Raw genomic sequence first — 25,634 nt, 5'->3', positions numbered from 1 at the left:
GAAGTAACCAACAAGAGGAGTCTCTAAATCAGAATTAACCAACAAGAGCAATCTCTAAATCAGAAATAACCAACAAGAGCAGTTTCTAAATTAGAAATAACCAACAAGAGCAGTTTCTAAATCAGAAATAACCAACAAGAGCAGTCTCTAAATCAGAAATAACTAACAAGAGCAGTCTCTAAATCAGAATTAACCAACAAGAGCAATCTCTAAATCAGAATTAACCAACAAGAGCAGTCTCTAAATCAGAAATAACCAACAAGAGCAGTCTCTAAATCAGAAGTAACCAACAAGAGCGGTCTCTAAATCAGAAATAACCAACAAGAGCGGTCTCTAAATCAGAAATAACCAACAAGAGCAGTCTCTAAATCAGAAGTAACCAACAAGAGCGGTCTCTAAATCAGAAATAACTAACAAGAGCAGTCTCTAAATCAGAAATAACCAACAAGAGCAGTCTCTAAATCAGAATTAACCAACAAGAGCAGTCTCTAAATCAGAAATAACCAACAAGAGCAGTCTCTAAATCAGAAATAACTAACAAGAGCAGTCTCTAAATCAGAAATAACTAACAAGAGCAGTCTCTAAATCAGAAATAACTAACAAGAGCAGTCTCTAAATCAGAAATAACCAACAAGAGCAGTCTCTAAATCAGAATTAACCAACAAGAGCAGTTTCTAAATCAGAAATAACCAACAAGAGCAGTCTCTAAATCAGAATTAACCAACAAGAGCAGTCTCTAAATCAGAAATAACTAACAAGAGCAGTCTCTAAATCAGAAATAACCAACAAGAGCAGTCTCTAAATCAGAATTAACCAACAAGAGCAGTTTCTAAATCAGAATTAACCAACAAGAGCAGTTTCTAAATCAGAAATAACCAACAAGAGCAGTCTCTAAATCAGAATTAACCAACAAGAGCAGTCTCTAAATCAGAAATAACCAACAAGAGCAGTTTCTAAATTAGAAATAACCAACAAGAGCAGTCTCTAAATCAGAAATAACCAACAAGAGCAGTCTCTAATCAGATTTAACCAACAAGAGGAGTCTCTAAATCAGAAATAACCAACAAGAGCAGTCTCTAAATCAGAAGTAACCAACAAGAGCAGTCTCTATATTTAGAAGTAACCAACAAGAGGAGTCTCTAAATCAGAAATAACCAACAAGAGCAGTCTCTAAATCAGAATTAACCAACAAGAGCAGTTTCTAAATCAGAATTAACCAACAAGAGCAGTTTCTAAATCAGAAATAACCAACAAGAGCAGTCTCTAAATCAGAATTAACCAACAAGAGCAGTCTCTAAATCAGAAATAACCAACAAGAGCAGTTTCTAAATTAGAAATAACCAACAAGAGCAGTCTCTAAATCAGAAATAACCAACAAGAGCAGTCTCTAATCAGATTTAACCAACAAGAGGAGTCTCTAAATCAGAAATAACCAACAAGAGCAGTCTCTAAATCAGAAGTAACCAACAAGAGCAGTCTCTAAATTTAGAAGTAACCAACAAGAGGAGTCTCTAAATCAGAAATAACCAACAAGAGCAGTTTCTAAATTAGAAATAACCAACAAGAGCAGTTTCTAAATCAGAAATAACCAACAAGAGCAGTCTCTAAATCAGAATTAACCAACAAGAGCAGTCTCTAAATCAGAAATAACTAACAAGAGCAGTCTCTAAATCAGAAGTAACCAACAAGAGCGGTCTCTAAATCAGAAATAACTAACAAGAGCGGTCTCTAAATCAGAAGTAACCAACAAGAGCGGTCTCTAAATCAGAAATAACTAACAAGAGCAGTCTCTAAATCAGAAATAACCAACAAGAGCAGTCTCTAAATCAGAAATAACCAACAAGAGCAGTTTCTAAATTAGAAATAACCAACAAGAGCAGTCTCTAAATCAGAAATAACTAACAAGAGCAGTCTCTAAATCAGAAATAACCAACAAGAGCAGTCTCTAAATCAGAAATAACCAACAAGAGCAGTCTCTAAATCAGAATGAACCAACAAGAGCAGTTTCTAAATCAGAAATAACCAACAAGAGCAGTCTCTAAATCAGAATTAACCAACAAGAGCAGTCTCTAAATCAGAAATAACCAACAAGAGCAGTCTCTAAATCAGAAATAACCAACAAGAGCAGTCTCTAAATCAGAATTAACCAACAAGAGCAGTCTCTAAATCAGAAATAACCAACAAGAGCAGTCTCTAAATCAGAAATAACTAACAAGAGCAGTCTCTAAATCAGAAGTAACCAACAAGAGCGGTCTCTAAATCAGAAATAACTAACAAGAGCAGTCTCTAAATCAGAAATAACCAACAAGAGCAGTCTCTAAATCAGAATTAACCAACAAGAGCAGTCTCTAAATCAGAAATAACCAACAAGAGCAGTCTCTAAATCAGAAGTAACCAACAAGAGCGGTCTCTAAATCAGAAATAACTAACAAGAGCAGTCTCTAAATCAGAAATAACCAACAAGAGCAGTCTCTAAATCAGAATTAACCAACAAGAGCAGTTTCTAAATCAGAAATAACCAACAAGAGCAGTCTCTAAATCAGAAATAACCAACAAGAGCAGTCTCTAAATCAGAAATAACCAACAAGAGCAGTCTCTAAATCAGAAATAACTAACAAGAGCAGTCTCTAAATCAGAAATAACCAACAAGAGCAGTCTCTAAATCAGAATTAACCAACAAGAGCAGTCTCTAAATCAGAAATAACTAACAAGAGCAGTCTCTAAATCAGAAGTAACCAACAAGAGCGGTCTCTAAATCAGAAATAACTAACAAGAGCAGTCTCTAAATCAGAAATAACCAACAAGAGCAGTCTCTAAATCAGAAATAACCAACAAGAGCAGTTTCTAAATTAGAAATAACCAACAAGAGCAGTCTCTAAATCAGAAATAACTAACAAGAGCAGTCTCTAAATCAGAAATAACCAACAAGAGCAGTCTCTAAATCAGAAATAACCAACAAGAGCAGTCTCTAAATCAGAATGAACCAACAAGAGCAGTTTCTAAATCAGAAATAACCAACAAGAGCAGTCTCTAAATCAGAATTAACCAACAAGAGCAGTCTCTAAATCAGAAATAACCAACAAGAGCAGTCTCTAAATCAGAATTAACCAACAAGAGCAGTCTCTAAATCAGAAATAACCAACAAGAGCAGTCTCTAAATCAGAAATAACTAACAAGAGCAGTCTCTAAATCAGAAGTAACCAACAAGAGCGGTCTCTAAATCAGAAATAACTAACAAGAGCAGTCTCTAAATCAGAAATAACCAACAAGAGCAGTCTCTAAATCAGAATTAACCAACAAGAGCAGTCTCTAAATCAGAAATAACCAACAAGAGCAGTCTCTAAATCAGAAGTAACCAACAAGAGCGGTCTCTAAATCAGAATTAACCAACAAGAGCAGTTTCTAAATCAGAAATAACCAACAAGAGCAGTCTCTAAATCAGAAATAACCAACAAGAGCAGTCTCTAAATCAGAAATAACCAACAAGAGCAGTTTCTAAATCAGAAATAACCAACAAGAGCAGTCTCTAAATCAGAAATAACCAACAAGAGCAGTTTCTAAATCAGAAATAACCAACAAGAGCAGTCTCTAAATCAGAAATAACCAACAAGAGGAGTCTCTAAATCAGAAATAACTAACAAGAGCAGTCTCTAAATCAGAAATAACCAACAAGAGCAGTCTCTAAATCAGAATTAACCAACAAGAGCAGTTTCTAAATCAGAAATAACCAACAAGAGCAGTCTCTAAATCAGAAATAACCAACAAGAGCAGTCTCTAAATCAGAAATAACTAATTCCTTGGGAACTCACGTGACCTCTGACTCATGTCTGCGCTCCTATCAGTGATGCAATCCCCAGAATTCTAATCGGGTACACCTGTGCAGAATGTCATGTGACCTCTTAGAGTTAGTATATAAGCCCAGGCTTAGAGTAGGTTAGTAGCAAGTTATTGTTTCTTGTGAACTACTGAGCGTTCATATCTGACTGCGATTATTTCATGTTTTTGACCCCTGCTTTGCTTACCTGTTTACGACTTTGTGCTTTATCCATTTTTGTACCTTTGCCTGTCTTTTTGGATCCATGTTTGGACTTTTGGCCTGTTTCTCGATTATGATTTTGTCTTGCCCCTTTTTGCTTTTTGGAGATTAAACATCTCTTTTACTGTGATCTGCTCACGTCTGAATTCTGTTGCCTCGTCACATACTTAATATCACATTATTATTACCCTTATCATTATTCATTTTATGTGTCTACCTGTCTGGGTAGTCTCTCAATCAGAACTAACAAGAGTGGTCTATAAACTCCATCTTCAGATTCCAAAATAAGATTATAAATGTTCTGGTCAAACAAACAAATGTACAAAAAAACAAGCACTGTTAACTCACGTTGTAGGCGTCAACGATCAACTGGATCACATTGGAGGAGTTGGCAGAAAGAGTTCCCACTGCTGATTTAGGAATGAGATCTGACAGCTCCTGTTAAAAACAATTAGTTTTCTTGTACTCAGTTTTTATAAAGATTAAGATTTTTGATAAAATCTATAAGGATTCATCTTTTTTAAGACAAAACTATGATGAGTTTTGGAGATGAGAGGTGTTGTTTATCTTCCACCAAGCTTACATTTGTAAGCTTGGTGGAAGATAAACAACACCTCTCATCTCCAAACATCTCCACTATTTCACTATTATCAACATATAAAAACCATGAAGACGTAAAGGTTCATTGGTAGTTTTAGATAGTAAATAAAACGTAAATAAAATGGCTAAAAGTGTGTTGCAGACATTGTAACCCCTGCTTTCAACCACTGTAAAGAAATCTCTTCGACGCATCAACTCATTCTGAATTACTTTGTTTATACCTGAACCACTGAATTATGCAGTAGTATTGAACTAATGGTAGATTTCCCCAAATAATATTAACAATAATGACAACAAGAATAACACTAGCAATACTACTACTAATAATAATGATAATAATAACAACAATAATAATAATAATTATTATTCTTATTGTAACTATATTACAAGAAGAATAAGTCACTTTTGTAAGCCCAATATTTCTACACTACAAAAATGCAGTGGAGATACAGACCTTGTACAAAGGCTGAACCTTTTCGGTCACAGCAAATATGGTTTGAATGTTGTTCTGACTCAAAGTGTCAGCCAGCTGGGAGATTGTGGGGTAATCCTGCAAAAAGGCAAAACAATAAGTGTAGATCTACTGATGTTTATGTTAAATCTATATTTGACACAGTGTCCACTATGTAGGTCTTAAACGGATTACTTTAAGTAAATGACATGACCTTACTTAAGTGATATTTAACACACACTTACGAAGTAATCACTCTTGGTGTATTCGTTATTCTCCAGGTAGCATTTCCCATCATTGGGAAGCACGAGGCCAGCTAGTTTTCCATCTCCAGCAAAGTGAAATGCAGCATCCGTGGAGAACACAAGCAACTTTGTCGCTCTTCTCCAGCCAACATCCTAAAAGCACACAGTGAAAACACACATGCTATAAACTAGCCAGTGCTAGAGGAATGGACACTTTCCAGCAGGACTAATCAGCAATTACATTATGTAGGAGGTGTTAGAATCATATGACAATGCACTGCAGTTACACACGGGTTAATTCTAGAAGTGTACCATCCATGAATTTTTATGGTTGATTTTAATTTCTTTACAGCCAAATGACAATGACGGCTGATTTTTTTGGCCAAAGCTCAGTGACAGTGTTTTCCACTGTGCAGTAAGGTAAGGTACAATGTGGTTACAACTTCATAATCATGTATTTATTCATTATTTCCACTGCCAAGTGAACTATACCATAGCTTAGTACCCATGATGAAATTAATAACCCTTCTTGCTGGGGTACCAAGCATCCTGGACTGAGATGGGGTGCGAATGGTGCTAGAAATAATGCCAATCATTGACTGGTCAAACGTAATCATGACAGAATCAGAGTAGGGTACTACTCCATACTTGAAAACCTCCAAATTTGGTGGATAATAGCTCCAAATGGGGTGGGCATAACTGGTGGGTGTTTTTGTGACGCTGTGTTCAGATTTCTTCTGTGGAACATAATTATCCCGCTGATAAAATGAAAAATTCTATTCTGGGATGATCTGGATTTAATGCACATTGCAGTCCTAAAATTTGTTAGCAGTGTACAGGTCAAGTGGATATGCATCTGTCTGAACATGAACAGCACCAAGTTAATTTTTTATAGATAATTATTTATAGATGGAGTTTCTGAGTGAGTCTGAAGCAGAGGCTTTTCATATTATGTGATTAAATAAATGAAATTAATCATTTAGCCTCAGTCAACAAAGGCATGCTCATTATTCAAATCATTCATTTCGGGCTCACCTGATCATAACACTTTTGTTTTTTTGGAGAAATGGCTTCATCGTTCCCACCTGTCACCCAGACATCTTTTTCACGTTAATTTAGTTGGTTGTAATGGTACATTAAAGATGGAAAAGATTTTACATCAGAGAAAATGCTGCTATTTCAGGCATAAAACTATTGTTTAAACTGCACAGCATTGAGGATATTAGGTAAGGCACAAGTCAAGCACAAAACATTGTGAAGCATACTACACCTACTAGAGTCAATCTTATTTACATACTTTTTTATTAGACCAACAACAAATCGTGTTACAGGCTGCAAATTCAGTTGGAGTTAAGACAGATCTACCTGGAGTCTTTTTGTTTTGGAGAAGGTCAGGCCTGCCTGACTAGATACTTGGATAATTGTTATATGTTGTCAGATGGCTGCCATTTCAGAAAAAAACAGCAAACTAGCCAAAAATGTCTCTCTGTGACTCTCATGTAAAACCAGATGCAGAGGTCAATCAGAAAGTCCTCCATTGTTAAAGTGCTTTTTGTGTTTGCTGTTAAAGCTGCAATATGTATGTGTAAAGCCTGTAATAATCTTTCAAAGGTCAGAGGCCAGAGGAGGGTCGGACTTCACTGACCTTTTTTGGACTGTGTATTTTTGGACTTTATGTAATTACGTTACACGCACTGGCTCAAAAAGAATGTCTGGCTCGATGTTGAGGTCTCAAACACAAAATCAACATTACAGTAATGAACAGCTGATAATTCACCAACATTCTCAAGTAACATAACGTTTTTACTTTGAGTAAAAACATTCTACACACTCACAATCATCAGATTCATCTGCTGGAGGATGAAAGTCTTACAAAATATACCTCCGTATATTGTATGCAGTCACAATTTCCACCAGAGACGTCTCCAAATCCCCAAAACACACTGCAGCTAGCAAGTAGAGCTTTAACACTAGAGAGAGAGATAGATAGAACTTTATTGATTGAAGGGAAATTACAGTCTAGCATCGTGCAAGAAATCATGTGTCTAGGGAACCCTGCCTAATTTCATGGTTCTGTTACGCAATGGGAAATACAAGTGCCTGACCAGGATATGGATACAAAAGGGTTCAGATTAGTATCCGTAATATGCTGTAATCTTTAAGGGTTCTTTGGTAAAAAGAATGGTTCTATATAGAACCACCAACACACAAAGTTCCCTTTGCATGATCAAAGGGTTCTTTGCATCATGAAATGGTTCAGATTGATGGAGAATGTGCTGTAGGTGGGTCTATGTAAAACATTTTTGAAATAGGTTCTGTGTAGCACCCACAAAGGTTCTGCTGTTGTTTCGATTTCAAGCTTGTAACAACAGAGGAACGCGCTATGTGAAATCCTTTTCGAAAAGAACCATATACAACACTCTCTCCATCAATCTGAAGAACCTTTCATGATCCAAAGAACCTTTTAATCATGCAAAGTTCTTTACGTGTTCATGGTTCTATATAGAACCATTTTCTTTACTAAAAACTCTTGAAGACGCATCTATTTTTAAGAGTGTAACACAGTGTCCAGTGAAAAAATACACTGGCCAAAATAAAAATAACAAAATGTCTGATTGCCGTTTACTTTTTTGGAACAAAAATTGTCTGATTGCAACCTAGAGTCCAATCACACACCCCTAGTTAACACATGGGGCTGTTTTCATGTAAACCTAACAAAAGCATGAGAATGGAAGCATTCAGAGCAGTGACAGATCAGCTTGTGAACATCTGAAAGAACATCAACAAGCTGTCAAGTGGCCTGTGGTTACTTCCTATACTGCTTGGGTTTCTAATTATTGCAGGTTCTTTTTACAGACACAACTGTGACCACATCCTTGTCTGACAGATAAAAGACTTTTCATCAGCAATTGATATTGTATTTAACAGTTAATAACATATTGCCTTTAACTAACATTTGAATGTTTTATAACAGGTTTTCTATGAGCCTATGTTGCTAATGTTTATAAGTCTACACAGTTGACAATATTTAGCTGATACAGAGAATAGTTAGTATTAAGTGCCATCACATTGATTCGGTGCTCCTGGCAAACATATGAATTGCCCAGTCTTCTGTGACAGTTTTATGCTCCTAAATGTTCATCATATCTCTGAGTGTGTCCATCCATCTTCCTGCTGGACATCCTCTTCCTCTTTTACCTTAATTTTTTAACTCTAACTGTATGCTCAATTTGGCCTTCGGGTGAGGGGTGAGGTTTGATTTGGTCATAGATCAATGTGCTTGACTCCTTTGCTGTCCATGGCACTTTCAAAGTTCAAGTTCAAAGTTAACTATATTTTTCCTGTCTTGCTTTTTATTGTCTTTTTACATCAATAAGGAACCACAGCAAACACCACAGCCTGGACAATTCTGGTCTTTCTAGAGACAAATGATAACATTTGAAGATGCTTTACTGGCTTCTTCATCCTTGTTCTGTCACCAAATTTTGTGCCAACCTGTGTCAAATGTTTGCTGGATTCTATGTTGTTAATAATTGATCCAAGTAGACAAAAGTCGTCCACTACTTCTACATGTTCACCACACATGGTAAAGTTTGGTGGATAGTAACAGAAGCTGCCTCTGTGAGCTGAGTTACTATAGTACAACACTGGATGCTAATGCTAATGCACAAGGTCTTTTCTCCTCAATGTGCCAACATGTTACCCTGTAATATAAAAAAAATATAGTTTCCTCTACTTCTGGACCCAAACAACACCAGACAGATCAGTAGCATAGCTTAATAAGCAAAAAAAAGCCGTGCTACATCTGTCTTCTCAGTCCTGTGCTTTACACTGCATCCTTCACAAAGCACTCATGTAAGGCACTTATGTTTTGGAGTAGCAAAATATGCATAATTATGCACAAACCCTCACATTTTATAGTTCTGCTGAAACATGAAAGTGGGATTTCATTGTTCTCTGTATTTTCTTCATATTCCTGTGATGAAACAGAACAAGTCCACATCCAAACTGCCTGATTTTGTACACTGCATTTGTTTATGAAGTGCTACTGCAACATTGCAAATAACATTTTATCACAGGAAGACAGTATATAATATGAAGATTAGCTCTTAAGTATAAATGTATGGGTCATGTGATATAGTACGGATTTTGTATGGCTTAATATTGTACAGCACAGTAAGTGTTACTGTGCTAACTAGCTAAACAAGCAGCACTTCATAAAAGGTTCCTACAGTCAATATGTCAAAAAAAAGTGAAATACATCAGTAAATGAGTTAAATATAACAGTAACTGAGTTGAATCTGCAGTGACTGAGTGAAATATGAGAGTAACTGAGTTGAATCTGCAGTGACTGAGTGAAATATGACAGTAACTGAGTTGAATCTGCAGTGACTGAGTGAAATATGAGAGTAACTGAGTTGAATCTGCAGTGACTGAGTGAAATATGACAGTAACTGAGTTGAATCTGCAGTGACTGAGTGAAATATGACAGTAACTGAGTTGAATCTGCAGTGACTGAGTGAAATATGACAGTAACTGAGTTGAATCTGCAGTTATTGAGTGAAATATGACAGAAACCTTAAGATATCCAGATCACTACTACACTTGTTGTTTGGGAGTTTGTGTGCATCCAGATAATCAAAAATGCTAGTTTAATTATTATGTAGCTGCTTGACATCCCTCTGGAATTGATAAAGAGACACTCTCATTTCATCTGATTGAATATGAAGCATGACAAGCCTAAAAAACAATAAAACAGCAATTTCAATAGCTCTTGTAGTGTGTAAACAAAGACCAAACCCTTCCACTATGGCAAAACGATTACATAAGTGTGACATGAAGTCCATTTCCAAGTCTTACAAACAGTTTCTCACAAATACAGTGAAACCATTATGTTTTACAGTACATTATAAGGAGTGATGTTAACGATTGAGAAATCCACTACAAACTGGCCGCCTCTCTATCTGTATAGTGTTCTAAGTCTCTCATACAGAACTCGGAGCACAGGCTGGAAAAACTGCAGTAGGTGACTCACCTGACAGACAACAGCCTGCATGATGGCATCAAATCCTCCTTCTGGGGAATCTAAGTTTCCTGAGGTTTTCTGGCGGCTGACTATTTCGGTGAAGTTGCGGCCTTCTTTGGTAAGGCTCAGGACGTTCTTATAGCTGAATGGTCGTGTGCAAGAGAGCGGAGCGCATGGGTTTGCCATCTTAGCAGGTGTGGTCATCACAAAGGGCATCACTAGCTTCTCCAGGAATGAGCCAAACCCTGCAGAAGAGAGACATATCAAAGCCTATGTGTGCTGTTTTTGACTATATGAACGCACTATTCCTTGGTACCAATGTATTTATTTAATTGTGTTATACAATGTAGTATTTTTGTGTGTCATCATGTTTTTGTATGTATTGAAAGTTCAGTTTTGTCATTGTTTAAATAGCCTGACACTATGTTGATTAGTTAAAATGTTTGAAGTTACAGTAATTATGCATTAAAATGTAGAGAGGCATGTTCTCTATAGAGGAGAAGCTAACTTATTTTAACTTACTTATATGTAATTTTAACTAGGATCACCCAAACTTTTGCAAATAATTGTATGGGTGCATCAAATTAAGCATGCTAACTTTACTTAGATAGGCAGAGACAGATCACAACCATACAGACTGCGAGTCCTTAATGTTCCTATAAACAATTAAACTAACATATAACACATTCTTTATTTGGTTTATTTTGGATATTTTTGTGAGGTGGAGCATACCTGAAACCACAACTCCTTCAAATCTAACACCTTATAAATTCCCATCTCTGTCTCCTGTTTACAGGGACAATGTTTCCTTCACTTTATCTATACTTTGTCAGTCCAGCCCAGTGAAGCATTTCTGATTTGTTGCATAAATTTGAGTTTACAGTGACAACTGTAGCTCTTACCAAGCCGTAGATCTGAGGTGAGGTCCTGCATCTCTCGAGCGAGTTCAGTTCCAAGACTCTTCACATTCTGCAGATCCTGTGTCATGGAGTCACTGAGGTCCATCAAGTAATAGAGGTCAATGGGATAATCCTCTGCCCTCTTGAACTTCAGAGAAAACTTCTGTGGCTCACCTATTGGACAAATTTAAGGCAAGGACGAAGGATCAGCTCAGACACTGCTGTTTATGGGGTGGATAGAGTGTATGAGTCTAGTCTGAAGTAATAGGTATACTAAATAGCTGTTAGCAATACTAGCCTAGCTAGCACATAGGAACATTACTGCAACACTTAACTAGTTGCATAAATATGATTCATTCATGGTGCATTCATTTAATCTTGACTGTCTTTTATTTGATATAAATCTAACATAATGTAATTTAACGTAATTATCTATTAATATTAAATGGGAGAAACTTAGTGTTAAAATCAACCTGAAATCAATGACCATTTCAGCCTATTAGTTAATTCATATCATATTATTTAAAAGACAAATACTTTTCTTGCACCTTTTAATTAAACTTTAACAAGATCTGCCCATCTTGTTAATGTTAAGTACATCACTGAGCGCCAGCATGTGGGGAAAAGTAATATTAACCAATAATATCGTTTCAACACCCTCACCTATCATATTGTGAAAACACTCAGATGGCTTAGAGACCGTCCACTAATACAAAATACATCACAGTATGAACGGAAGAAAAGCTACGGTTTAAAATTCATACAGACTTTAACTCATGACTTACAAACCTGGCTATAATAGCTATTGGTAGCTAACATTAGCACTAAATCCTTATACTGGCTACAAGTATGTTAAGAATAGACTTTAAGTTCTTTAAGTTACTGATCTATAAATTGCTTAACATATATATCTGATGTACTGCAGCTAAGCAGGACTCACTAAGAACTAGTCAGTTAGTCCTGCCTAAAATAAAGACTAACCTTTGAGAAAGATAAACTACCAGACCAAAGCATATTTCCACTTTGTGTCAGTCTATCTCAGATTAACTTTAACCCAGAGAAGTTGGCGGCATTTCTGGATGTTGTTCATAAATGGCTTCCACTTTGCATATTAAGGTCTTAACTTGCATTTGTCCATGCAGCTGTGTTTACTGACAAGAGTTTTCTAAGTATTCTCAAGATCATGTGGTAATATTCATTATGGAAGTATGTTGGGCTTTTAAGCAGTGCCATGTGAGGAATCAAAAGTCACAGGCATTCAATATTGGTTTTTGGCCTTGCTCTTTATGCACAGAGATTTCTCCAAGTTCTTTGAATCGTCTAATGATATTATGGACTGTAGAGGGTACAACTCCTAAATTTCTTTAAGAACAATTATTGAGAAACTGTTGGACCATTCACTCACACAGTTTTTTGGAAACTGGTGACTTAACCTTTCGTGAATGGATGACGGATGACATACTCTGGCTAAATATTCTCGTGTGTTGTGATGTACCGCAGCATGATGATGCAACACAATCATTTCGGAGAATGTAATCATGGACACAACTATCTGGTGGTTGTGTGTTCAAATGGAATGATACACAGCACATGATGGTAATTGTGGCATGCTGAGTACTACACTGTATACCACTATGAAGAGTAGCCTGTAGAAATCAGTATACAGTTGCAAAAGTTTGGACGCCCCTGGTCAAATTACATGTTTTTGTTGATTTTCTAAGTGAAAGTAAGTTAACACATGGTCTACAGAGAACACACTTCTTCACATTTTAATGCACAATTACTGTTTATGTGCTGAATTTAACATATTGGGGAAAAAGTAAAACATAAAATGGCCTGTGCGAAAGGTATGGCACTTTTTATATTTTATATTTTCCAATATGTTAGCAAATTCCAACTTAGCAATTAAGTACAAACTGTCCACTAAAATTTGCAGAAAAATGTCATATTTAAGTTTGTTCCCTGTACAGGATATGTGAACTTAGAAAAAACAGGTAATTTTTATTAAAATGTAATATTCACCTTTGCATATGACTGTATGCTGATAGAGTATAGAGTATACAGTACACAGTATGTTATTTTGATTACAGTAAGTATTGTAAGTTCAGGTGTGCTGAGGTGAGGTGAGTACCTGCTCTCAGTTTCAGTGTGAGCTTCTGAGGTTGAATCTGTGTGATGTCTTCTAACTTTGTTTTATTGGTTGCCACATCTTTCTCACGGTTTGTTACAGGTTTGTCCTCATCGATGGAAACACTCCCTCGAGGATTTTCCATGCTGATGCTTGGACAACCTTTATCAAGCAGAGCCTGAATCTCATCACATCGTGAAGACCTGTAGTCCTGCAGTGAGGTCAAACATATATTAGAGAAACATGGTAGGTGCTGGTCTCTACGTAAACAGTAAATTCAGATGGAACTCAAATTTTTAAAAGCTTAACAATAACAAACTATAGTACACTGTCACTACATTAGCTGAGGCATGGTTTGACAATTTTTTAAAGCTTTTGTTTTCTAGCAGAAGTCAAACTTGTAAGATATGTGTCTATGAGGAGTAACTGTGGTAACTGCTGCTTAGTCATACACACAAATTTAGCATAAGATATAGCACTGTGGCAAGGTAGCTGTGAAAGATAATAAATCATTCAGTCAATGTGAGCATTTGTCAGCATTCAGTTTGCAAATCAAATTTAGTCTGCCAGTGTAGTTGGTTTAGTTGCAGACTACAGACAAGTCGTGTGTCATAGTCATTTTACCATAGTTGGGATGTTTTTAAAATGGTAACAATGACATTGTAAAAGACTGCAGATTTCAACTTGAAAAAGTAAGTAAGCAGATTAACTTGAAATATTAAGCTCACTTAACTTAAAATAGCATGTTAACAAATATAAAACAGAAATTGTTATTTTGTTCTTTAAATATTTAAAGTTTCAATATGTCAAGTTAACCTAATTACTTACACTGTAAAATCACTGTAAAAATGTTGAAGCTTCAACTTTTAAAACTTTTTAAAAGGAAGTAACTGAGTTGACTTGAAATTTCAAAGTTAATTGAATTTTAAATATTCAAATAACAAAATAAATTAATGAATGCAAAATAAAAATGATCCTTCTGTGAACTTCAGTTCAATTCATTTAAAATTTCAAGTTAACCTGTTTTTTCTATCTTGTTTCATTTTAAAAGCTGCATCATTTTTGCAGTGCAGTTTTTAATCTTAATGAAATAAGCTACCAGGTAAATGTGAAATTTTGAGTTCATTAAACTCAGAAAAGTTAGCAGAAGAATAAGTTGTGTTTTACATTCATTAACTTATTTGAAGTTCGATAAATTCAATAATTCAAGTTAACACGGTCTTTTTTTAATTTAAAAGCTGCATTATTTTTAGTTTACTTTTTTTTTTAAAGCTGCATTTTATTTACAGAGTAGCTTGCTGACAGGTAGTGCATCAGACACAGCTAAAGAGATTCTGGCTTGGGAGTGTGGGGCTGTGGAAAGGATCCTCTTCTCGCCTTCTAGTATAGTCCTGATCGACTCAAATCCAAGTCCAATAAGCCAAAGCAAAAGAGACAGAGGTCAAGCCCACTCCCCCCAAAAGAAGAATTAACACCAAAAGAAGAAAAACCCTTTACTTTTTGGGTACACCATCCACACTGCTGTCCAATCTTAATGCAGTCACCGCAGGAGAGGGCAGCAGCTTTTGTGCATTCACTACCCTCTGCAGTTGCAGCATCTGAAGAAGAGGAGTGAAATGAGAAGAGCTGTTCATAATGACACAAATCATTGATATGCAGGACCCATCAGCAGGTTTAAGGGCGTGATCAATTATGCACATCAAAAAATGATAAGAAATAGAAAGATCTTGAATAAAACAAATCGGATGGCTCTCTCCCCATGAGAAATGAGTCTTAAACAGGGGCGCACCATTGAAAATGAAATGAAAATTTTCATTCCTACCATTCGTTATATTTATTTACATATTTCCAATCCGTATTTCAATTTTTATTGTGTCTGGAATGTGAGTCAGTTAAGTGCATGGATGCTGCATTCATGTTTTTACCCACTGATCTTCTTCTTCTTCTTCTTTCGGCTGCTCCCTTTAGGGGTCGCCACAGCGGATCATCTGCCTCCATCTTGCCCTCTCCACTGCCTCCTCTACTTTTACACCAACCATCTCCATGTCCACCTTCACTACATCCATAAACCTTCTCTGAGGTCTACCTCTTCTCCTTCTACCCGGCAGCTCCATCTCCAACATTCTTTGCCCAATATATCCACTATTCCTCCTCAACACATGTCCAAACCATCTCAACCTGGTCTCTCTGGCTTTATCTCCAAACTGCTCCACCTTCACTGTCCCTCTGATCTGCTCATTTCTAATCTTGTCCATCCTTGTCACTCCCAACGAAAATCTTAGCATCTTCATCACCACCACCTCACTGATACTTTGGCTAATAAAAAGTATGTGAAATTAGGGTTGATGGTCTCAGCAATTTTGCTACTCAAATATCTGAATACTCTGAAGACAAATAGTGTTCAACTAGCCTGGCAAACCCTTTTATACTGTTTTTCATGTGAAGCACAAGTCTTCCATAGCTTGCTTGGTGCTTTCTTTTCCCTGTGGTCATCTCCTCAACTTAGCAAAATCTGGATAACCATAAAAGTTATGGTTGGTCATTCCAGTAAGCTCATGAACTTCTGTCATATATTCGTGAACTTTTTTGTTACGTAGCAGTATTTAATGTAGATAATTTACCTTGTAGAAAGCCTTTCTTAAACTGATTACCAATGCTAGCATTATGCTAATTTCTTCCTCTATGGAACTTTCTATGTCATACAAGCTAACAGCTGTGTACCATCATTTTCACTTTACTTAAGCCAGTTTTGACATTTGAAGATTCCAAGACGCACTTGTAATATCTTCTTACTTTCTATGTTGCACTTTTACACTTGTAAGTATTTTAATAACCATTTCAGCTTAGAGTCTAACTGAATATTGTAGGAGGCTATGAGCCTCCCAGCTTTCTGCTAAGATGTTTGCCAAAGAAAGCCACACTCCAAAACCACCATGCTTACTGTCGCTTAGTTAATATACACATCAACTTATTGTAAACGTTGCACAATCAGTGTAAAACTGATCCCTATAGCACATTTAGAAGTGCTGTATTTTTATAGGCTATGAGAACCTTGTTAGTGGGTCATGCTTCCTGTGGAAATGTATGCTTCTCTGAATGCATTATCTGAGGTGCATGCATGTCCATGCATCTGTTGGGACTTCAGGGTGTTCATTTAACAAATGTTAATGTCAGGCAAAGTCTGAGCTTCAGGTAAAGAGCAAGCAATTAATGTTAGTGCCTTCATTGTTGTTTAAAAAAACACCGGCTAATACAAAATCAGCTGTTGACTAATTTGGGTGTGAAGTAGCTGGAATCAGAATCGACCATAAAAGTTTGTGATCAGTGCCCCCTTAGTGTTTATTGGACATTTGCATGTAATAAATCAAATTTTAAAAGATCGTGTGCCAGTGACAGAGATCTTTGCTTGTTTCACTAACTAGTCCTTAAATTTTGCACTTTTTGCAGAGAAGTATTTCCTTAATTCCTTCCATAAGAGCCAGCCTGTCAACTCCCTTACTCTTACTCAGTCTATCTACTCCTTCTTCGCCTGAAGGGTCTGGTACCACGCTTAATGTATCTTATGTATGTGTCCCTCAATACAATAGACCCTATGAGAACTAACACTGTTGCCTTAACCACTTCCTCCTGGTATACTGCTGAAAAACACACTATGGTATGTTAGGTACAGATCTGACTTCCAAAAATCACTTTCAATTTAAACCTCCTTAAAATAAAGTAGATGCTTCTTCTGAACTTTGTGATTCATTGTAACATTTTTTTGAAACAAGTCTAAAATGAGTAATTCTTTGGTGGCAGTACTGTAATATTCCTCACACACTTGAGTACAGCATGTCGGTTAAGTGAATTGCAGTTGACATTATAAACAAACACGTTATAATCAAACACACTTTAAACTTTCACTAAGGTCTTAAACCTTAATTAGCTTGTTAGGCATCTGACTTGCTCACAGGCGTTGTTACGAAAGACCAGGTGATGCAAATTTCAAATACTCGGACTCCTCTAAACCTTGTCCCAACAACCAGCAGCCATGGGCTCCTCTAAGTAGCTGCCTAGCACTCTAAAAAGTAAAATAAGTAATGCCCACAAATCAGGGGAGGGTTATGAGAAAATAGAAAAGCGAGCCAACGTTTCCTCAGTTTGTAATGTAAGAACTGGCAGTTAACAGAAACGGTGGAGGTCAAGTTGAGGTTTGAAAGACCAAGAAAACCTTTCTGCGAGAACTGCATCCTCGTTCAGCATCAGAGATTTGCAAAGGAACATCAAACAAGTCTGAACTTCAGGTAAAGAGCAAGCAATCAATGTTAGTGCCTTCATTGCCTGTTGTTTAAAAATATCTTATGTATGTGTCCCTCAATACTTTAGACCCTATGAGAACTAACACTGTTGCCTTAACCACTTCCTCCTGGTATACTGCTTAAAAACACACTATGGTACGTTAGGGTATTCAGCTCATGTTGTGGCTTGCTAGCAACACAAATCTGCTGACAGAGATGCTTTATGTACAGTGAAGCTTAATTGTTCTGATCTTATTAACAGTACAGACCTGACTTCCAAAAATCACTTTCAATTTAAACCTCCTTAAAATAAAGTAGATGCTTCTTCTGAACTTTGTGATTCCTTGTAATATTTTTTTGAAACAAGTCTAAAATGAGTAATTCTTTGGTGGCAGTACTGTAATATTCCTCACACACTTGAGTACAGCATGTCGGTTAAGCGAACTGCAGTTGATAAATACCTTCACGTTCTTCCATGTTATAATCAAACACACTTTAAACTTTCACTAAGGTCTTAAACCTTAATTAGCTTGTTAGGCATCTGACTTGCTCACAGGCGTTGTTACGAAAGACCAGGTGATGCAAATTTCAAATACTCTGGCTCCTCTAAACCTTGTCCCAACAATCAGCAGCCATTGGCTCCTCTAAGTAGCTGCCTAGCACTCTGAAAAGTAAAATAAGTAATGCCCACAAATCAGGGGAGGGTTATGAGAAAATAGAAAAGCGAGCCAAAGTTTCCTCAGTTTGTAATGTAAGAACTGGCAGTTAACAGAAACGGTGGAGGTCAAGTTGAGGTTTGAAAGACCAAGAAAACCTTTCTGCGAGAACTGCATCCTCGTTCAGCATCAGAGATTTGCAAAGGAACATCAAACAAGCCAGATACGTTTTGGAAACAAGTCCTGTGGGCTGATGAATTTAAAGTAAAACTACAGTGCTGTAAAAGTAAGTCTAGAGAAAAAAGGGGCAGAATTTCCTGAAGAGAACGCCTCTCGAACTGGGGATAGACCAATCATGTTTTAGGTTTTTGTTGCAACTATTTGTTGCAGCCATTGCTAAGGGGAACATTTCACTACAGGAATGATTGGATTCAATTAAATACCAGCAAATTCTTGAAGCAAACATCACTCCGTCTGTTAAAAAGCTTAAGATGGAAAGAGGATGGCTTCTACAACAGAATAATGATTCTAAACACCTCAAAAGCTGTGGGTTTTGCCATGACAGGTTCCTGACCTAAACATCATCACAAATCTGGGCCCAATCCCACTTCACTCCTTAGCCCTCTGTTTTGAGCGTTCACGTCTAGGGTTAGGGTGTTTTTTGTTGAGATAGAGGTAGGGCGACGTGTTAACGCTATGTGGTCCTCCAAACTGAGGTTTTTCAGAGGCTCACCTGAAACAGAGAGTTATGAGAAAAAACGGCAAGATGGCTGTGCGAGCGACCAAAGAAACCCACAAATGTGAGGTTCAGTTAAAAAATTGCAATAAATATTGTATTATCTTAGTTTAATGTGGTTTCAATGTATTATGGTCGTTGTTCTTCGTAACAAGCATAAAAATCACTAAAAGTATGCTAACGTCTCAGTATGTGTTTACACCTGAAGTGCCAAAATGTAACTGCGGCACCAGTTAAGGTGGAACGGGAAAATTCGAACACGAATAGCTGACTTCAGCTTCGTATCACCAAAGAATTAGCGGTGGGCGATAATAAATAGTTATCTTATACCCGTTCTTTGAAAGCATATGATGCCCTAAATATAATTAAATTCCAGCAGCAAGGTCACTGAACTTTTCCCTTCTCTCCTATCACTGAAGTCGAGCCAGGTTGCCTACAGAGCACCACTATTAGCTGTTAATGAAGTGATGTGTTTATTGTATTTAATCTTTTTTTTTTTGTTTGAGGGTTGTCCCATTTCCTAGGGCAAGATTTCAAACACTACCCTTTGTAACTCCGTTCTAAGGGGTTAGGGTGACACTCAAACAAGGGGTAGGGGTAAAAAGAATAAAGGGGATTGGCCCCTGGATAGACCTCAAAAGCAGTGCAAGAAAGACAGGCCAAAAAGCTCACAGAACAAGAAACGTTTTGCAAGAAAGAGTGAGTAAAAAAAACAAGAACTGAAAGACTCTTAGCTGACCACACAATGTATTTACAAGCAGTAAATATTGCTTTGGGCCTTTTTCTGTTTTTCTTACTTTGATACTTTAAAAAATGGAAAAAAGTAATCTTGCTTAAAATATTAAAGAAATGTGTCATCTTTAACTTTATACCTTTTGGAAATCAGGTCATTTTTTTTTTATATGCTTAGCTGTTTGCAGCAAGAGAATTTCGACTAGGGGTGCCCAAACTTTTGCATGTCACTGTACATGCTTCCAACTTTAGCACAGCAGTTTGGGGAAGGCTCTTTCCTGTTCCACCATGACTGTGACCCTGTGCACAAAGTGAGCTCCATAAAGACAAGGTTTGCCATATTTGGTGTCGAGGAACTCCAGTGGTCTGCACAGAGCCCTGCCCCCACCCTTAATGATCGCCTATGGAATGAACTGGAACGTCAATTGTGATTCCCGTCCAACATCAGTGCAAGACCTGGCTCTGGCTCGTCTCTAATGGTCTTGACTACCACACTACTGCATACACCAATTCTGCTTGTGCGCAAACCTCTAAACAACTTTGCTTCATATTTGTCATATCTTCTTCCTCTTTATAAACTCTTCTGCACTCCAAGGTCATCCTCAGCTGGCCTACCATCCATTCTTTCACCTAATCTCTAGTCCTGGTGATCATGCGTTGCCAAGATTTGCACCTCCTCTCTGGAACTCCCCCCTTTGAGTCAGATAATCTTAAATCTCTCTCCACTTTTAAATCAAATCTTGAAGCCCATCTCTTTTTCATAGCATACAGCTTACATCAGACTTAATGTGTTATGTCTGTAATACGTCTCTGTATTGTTGTCCACTTTTGTACTTTGTTTTGTCTTTGTCTGCTTTTTTGTGTTCTGTGTAGTATTATTATTATAAGCATCTTTGGGTCTTCAAAAAGCACTATATAAATGCAATGTCCTATAATTATTATTGTTTTTATTATCAGTTCTTCAAGACCCTCAGCCAGTCTACATTTTAGCTTAATTCTCTGTAGCAGTGGCATAACAATGTCAGTGCAGGTAGGGAAATCTGGGCCTGGAGCTTGTAGCATGGAGCCATGAAGCCTGGGCCCACTCATATCAGCACTTATGCAGGTTTCCACAGATTTTCACATCAACCACTAGCCTAGGTTATAGCACCTACTTTTAAAATGGTAATAGTGAGTAAATAAACAAATGACATGGTCTGTTTGTCATTAGCTGAAGGTCATGTATGGGGGGAATTATTTTGTTTTATTTATTTATTGTTGCTCAGGGCCCACAAGATCCTAGTTACACCTCTGTTCGTAGGAACTGGATTTGAGAAGTAGTGAAGTAGATGATCTTACCTAGTTTAGCTATAGTGAAGCAGATGAGTCCCAGAAGAGCTGAAACCAACATCACTTTCATGTCTGTCTGGGAATGGAACCATAAATACATGAGACATGGCAGATTATACACTGTCCAGCATGTGGCTAGGTGAACTGTGTGTGTAGGAGCGAGAGAAGTGAGGGTGGGACAGAAAGTAACAGTGAATGTGTCTGACACTCCTTGAGCACACAGTGCTGAGAAACAGGACAACAGAGTGCATACACACTGTACTGTCCTGACCAAAATAATCACAGTCCTCCGGGTACTCTGGTTTCCCCCAACAGTCCAAATACATGTGGTCAGGCCAACTGGAAATGGTAAACTGCCTATAGGTGTGAGAGTGTGTGAGTGAATGTGTATGTCTTTTTGCCTGCTCTGCAATGGACTGGCTTCCTGTCCAGTGTGCATTCTGCCTTTCCCCCGATGACAGTTGGGATAGGCTCCAGTACCCCCGCTACCCAGAAGTAGAAGTGACTTAGAAGGTGTGCGTGTGACCTTTATTAGTCCCACAATGGGGAAATTTCTGCATTTAACCCATCCATTATAAAATAGTGAAAATAGTGATATATATATATATATATATATATATATATATATATATATATATATATATATATATATATATATATATATAATATAAGTGTTTATATTTTATATGCAGCTTATGCCAGTAATCACCATATACAGTATTGTCTGGCATATATATATATATATATATATATATATATATATATATATATAAACACATATATAATGATTATCGACATAAGTTGTCAACACTCACATTCTACTGGATAATAATTAAATTATTCTTTGCTTATGCACAGACTATGAAGTATGATGGCACACTCTTATATTCTTATATAAAAAGGGTTCTGTACAGTACCATATCAGAGCTGATATGATATTTGGCTTGTAAGAATAGTGGAACCCTGCCAAAAACATTAAAACAAAATGTCATGACGAACAGACCAACAGAATTGATTTAGGAACAAGTCTTGTTACATTAACATCCATCATGAGTAAGTTAAGAATATTTTTCTCTCTCCTGTAAAGTTACTGTAAAGGTACTCTCTTCAAGGGTTCTTTGGTAAAGACAATGGTTCTGTGAAGAACCACGAACACTCAAAGAACAATTTGCATGCTTAAATAGTTCTTTGCCTCGTGGCGAAATAGTTCTTCTCTCTAGATGGATAATGCGTCATAGATGGTTCTATATAGACGCTTTTTGAAAATGGTTCTACTACTGTTACAATGTCAAGCTTTTAGTAATAGTAAAATCCTTTTTGGTGCTATACAGAACCATTTTCAAGAAGCCTCTATATAGAACCATCTACGACACATTCTCCATCTAGAGAAAAGAACTATTTCACCATCATGCAAAGAACCATTTAAGCATGCAAATTGTTCTTTGAGTGTTCATGGTTCTTTATCATCCATCCATCCATCCATTTTCTAAGCCGCTTCTCCGTCAGGGTTGCAGGGGGTGCTGGAGCCTATCCCAGCAGTCATCGGGCGGAAGGCAGGATACACCCTGGACAGGTCGCCAGTCCATCGCAGGGCAGGTTCTTTATTGTCTTTACTAAAAATCACCAAAGAACCTTTTTTTTAAATGTACCATATTGGCAATACCAGGTTTTGGGGATCGGAAATATGAGTAAATCTCACTTTATTCTGAGAAGTCATTATGGCTAGATTTGAAAGGATCATTCAACCAATTTGTTTCGACCAACATTGGTTCACAATAGAGCCGAAATTTTGCAACAACAGTTGGCCTTCATGATTAGGCGCAACAGCTTAGAATCAACTAGATCAAAATGAATCATGTCCCTATGAGCTTTCTTGCTTTGACATGTCTGATGTGAACATGCAGGTGTTGCTCTGACTAACGAGGTGTAAATGTAAGGATTAAACATTAACTCTGAGATCCAGGTAGTGAGTGAAATCTAGACAGGAAGCAGAGTCCAGGGTGGGCCACATTTCAGGATATCCACCTTTCAGAATCAGAATTGTGTTGAAAGTGATTTCAGATTAGCAAGCTGTGATTAAAAGGAGCCGTCATCAACTCACTTCTTGAAATTTTCCACAGCTATAAACAAATACACCCCTCAGGCACAGCGGTTTCTCAAGTCGTTCCCCTTTGAGATGAATTAGAATGAGGTCTTGTGTGTGAAAGTGGCTTTCTAGTTAAAACAGTAGTGAGATTAGTGACACAGAATTTTGATCTCCTCTTAAGCACTGGGTGATTTGCTCAAGAAGCAGAAAGAAATGTCTTTCATGAGTGCAAGATTAATGAATAATAAAACAACCAAAGAGCTACAGGATTTAAGAACTAGTAAACGCAGCAGTCAAAGCAGTCACTTTTGAAGAAAGAACTAAAAAGTACCTGCATGACTTACCTTTGCACCTGGAGCACTCTCAATGATAAGGAACCTGATTTCAGAAAATAGCTGAAGAAAATTCACACATTATTTATTCCTCAAAGTGCAGGTCACTAGTTGAAAGCCATTTCAGCCAGAATCCTGGTTGAACCCTGAAAAAACAACAATGAAACTCAACTATCAAAGTCTGCTTCTCTCTCTCTCTCTCTCTCTCTCTCCCTCTCTGGCCCCTCCTACATTCTTCCTGTGTGCTCTGGCTTGTCACTAAGACTTCATACTGTGCTTCTGACTGCGCTGCTGCTCTGACTTGGTGCACCCAGGTTTGAACTTGTTGTGGTTTTGCTGTCAGGTATGTAAAAAAACCAGCCCATTCACTGTCTGGAAGGGAGTGTTTTTTTCCAAGGCCCTAAGCTAGTTATTTTCCCTTCAGCCCCACCTTTCAAATATATAACTGCAGTGTTTATTACACATGATTCAAAATGTACACTATATGATTCAATTACTATTGTAAGTGATTCAGTAACTACTATAAATGATTCAATAAGTGATGTGATTCATTAACTATTGTATATGTGCAGTCACAACTATAAATTATTCAGAATGTACATGTACATGATTCAATTTATACTATATATATATATATATATATATATATATATATATATATATATATATATATATATGATTGAATAATTACTGCAAGTGATTCAGTAACTACTACAAAGGATAAACTATAAATCCAGTAATTATTCAGATATGCAGTATCAAGTAATCACTATATATGCTTCAATGTGTACTATATGCAAATGAATAACTATTTTAAGTGATTCAGCAACTATTATATATACTGCTCAAAAAAATAAAGGGAACACTCAAATAACTCATCCTGGATCTGAATGAATGAAATATTCTCATTGAATACTTTGTTCTGTACAAAGTTGAATGTGCTGACAACAAAATCACACAAAAATCATCAATGGAAATCAAATTTATTAACCAATGGAGGCCTGGATTTGGAGTCACACACAAAGTTAAAGTGGAAAAACACACGACAGGCTGATCCAACTTTGATGTGATGTCCTTAAAACAAGTCAAAATGAGGCTCAGTATTGTGTGTGTGGCCTCCACGTGCCTGTATGACCTCCCTACAACGCCTGGGCATGCTCCTGATGAGGTGGCGGATGGCCTCCTGAGGGATCTCCTCCCAGACCTGGACTAAAGCATCCGCCAACTCCTGGACAATCTGTGGTGCAACGTGACGTTAGTGGATGGAGCCAGACATGATGTCCCAGATGTGCTCAATCGGATTCAGGTCTGGGGAATGGGCGGGCCAGTCCATAGCTTCAATGCCTTCATCTTGCAGGAACTGCTGACACACTCCAGCCACATGAGGTCTAGCATTGTCCTGCATTAGGAGGAACCCAGAGCCAACTGCACCAGCATATGGTCTCACAAGGGGTCTGAGGATCTCATCTCGGTACCTAACGGCAGACAGGCTACCTCTGGCGAGCACATGGAGGGCTGTGCGGCCCTCCAAAGAAATGCCACCCCACACCGGTCCCCCCACCGGTCATGCTGAAGGATGTTGCAGGCAGCAGATCACTCTCCACAGCGTCTCCAGACTCTTTCACGTCTGTCACATGTGCTCAGTGTGAACCTGCTTTCATCTGTGAAGAGCACAGGGCGCCAGTGGCGAATTTGCCAATACTGGTGTTCTCTGGCAAATGCCAAGCGTCCTGCACGGTGTTGGGCTATGCGCACAACCCCCATCTGTGGACGTCGGGCCCTCATACCATCCTCATGGAGTCGGTTTCTAACCGTTTGTGCAAACACATGCACATTTGTGGCCTGCTGGAGGTCATTTTGCAGGTCAGTGCTCCTCCTGTTACTCCTTGCACAAAGGCGGAGGTAGCGATCCTGCTGCTGGGTTGCCCTCCTACGGCCTCCTCCACGTCTCCTGGTGTACTGGCCTGTCTCCTGGTAGCGTCTCTAGCCTCTGGACACTACGCTGACAGACACAGCAAACCTTCTTGCCACAGCTCGCATTGATGTGCCATCCTGAATGAGCTGCACTACCTGAGCCACTTGTGTGGGTTGTAGAGTCCGT

General features: G+C 37.8%; 1 protein-coding gene across 3 annotated transcripts in view; it reads right to left on the bottom strand.

Annotated features, from left to right (window-relative positions):
- LOC108442945 (integrin beta-1-like) overlaps window positions 1-23,711 on the bottom strand; it is a 35,169-nt gene extending 11,458 nt beyond the window's left edge. Inside the window, exons 1-9 of one of the 3 annotated variants that reach the window (XM_017723266.2) lie at window positions 23,546-23,711; window positions 21,125-21,191; window positions 14,883-14,983; window positions 13,389-13,596; window positions 11,261-11,431; window positions 10,368-10,603; window positions 5,333-5,485; window positions 5,091-5,186; window positions 4,385-4,474 (exon numbers count right to left, since the gene is read on the bottom strand). In XM_017723266.2, the coding sequence (XP_017578755.1) occupies window positions 4,385-4,474; window positions 5,091-5,186; window positions 5,333-5,485; window positions 10,368-10,603; window positions 11,261-11,431; window positions 13,389-13,596; window positions 14,883-14,983; window positions 21,125-21,185 (1,116 nt within the window). In that variant the 5' untranslated portion in view covers window positions 21,186-21,191; window positions 23,546-23,711. Of the gene's footprint in view, window positions 1-4,384; window positions 4,475-5,090; window positions 5,187-5,332; window positions 5,486-10,367; window positions 10,604-11,260; window positions 11,432-13,388; window positions 13,597-14,882; window positions 14,984-21,124; window positions 21,192-23,216; window positions 23,285-23,545 lie in introns of those variants that run through there. The other 2 variants (XM_017723267.2, XM_017723268.2) reach the window with 2 other exon arrangements.
- Between the last annotated feature and the right edge of the window lie 1,923 nt (window positions 23,712-25,634).

The sequence above is a fragment of the Pygocentrus nattereri genome, chromosome 19, assembly GCF_015220715.1.
Source record: "Pygocentrus nattereri isolate fPygNat1 chromosome 19, fPygNat1.pri, whole genome shotgun sequence".
Classification (NCBI taxonomy): domain Eukaryota; kingdom Metazoa; phylum Chordata; class Actinopteri; order Characiformes; family Serrasalmidae; genus Pygocentrus; species Pygocentrus nattereri.
The sequence above is the reverse complement of the archived record's forward strand: the minus strand, read 5'-3'. Positions and strand labels throughout refer to the sequence as shown.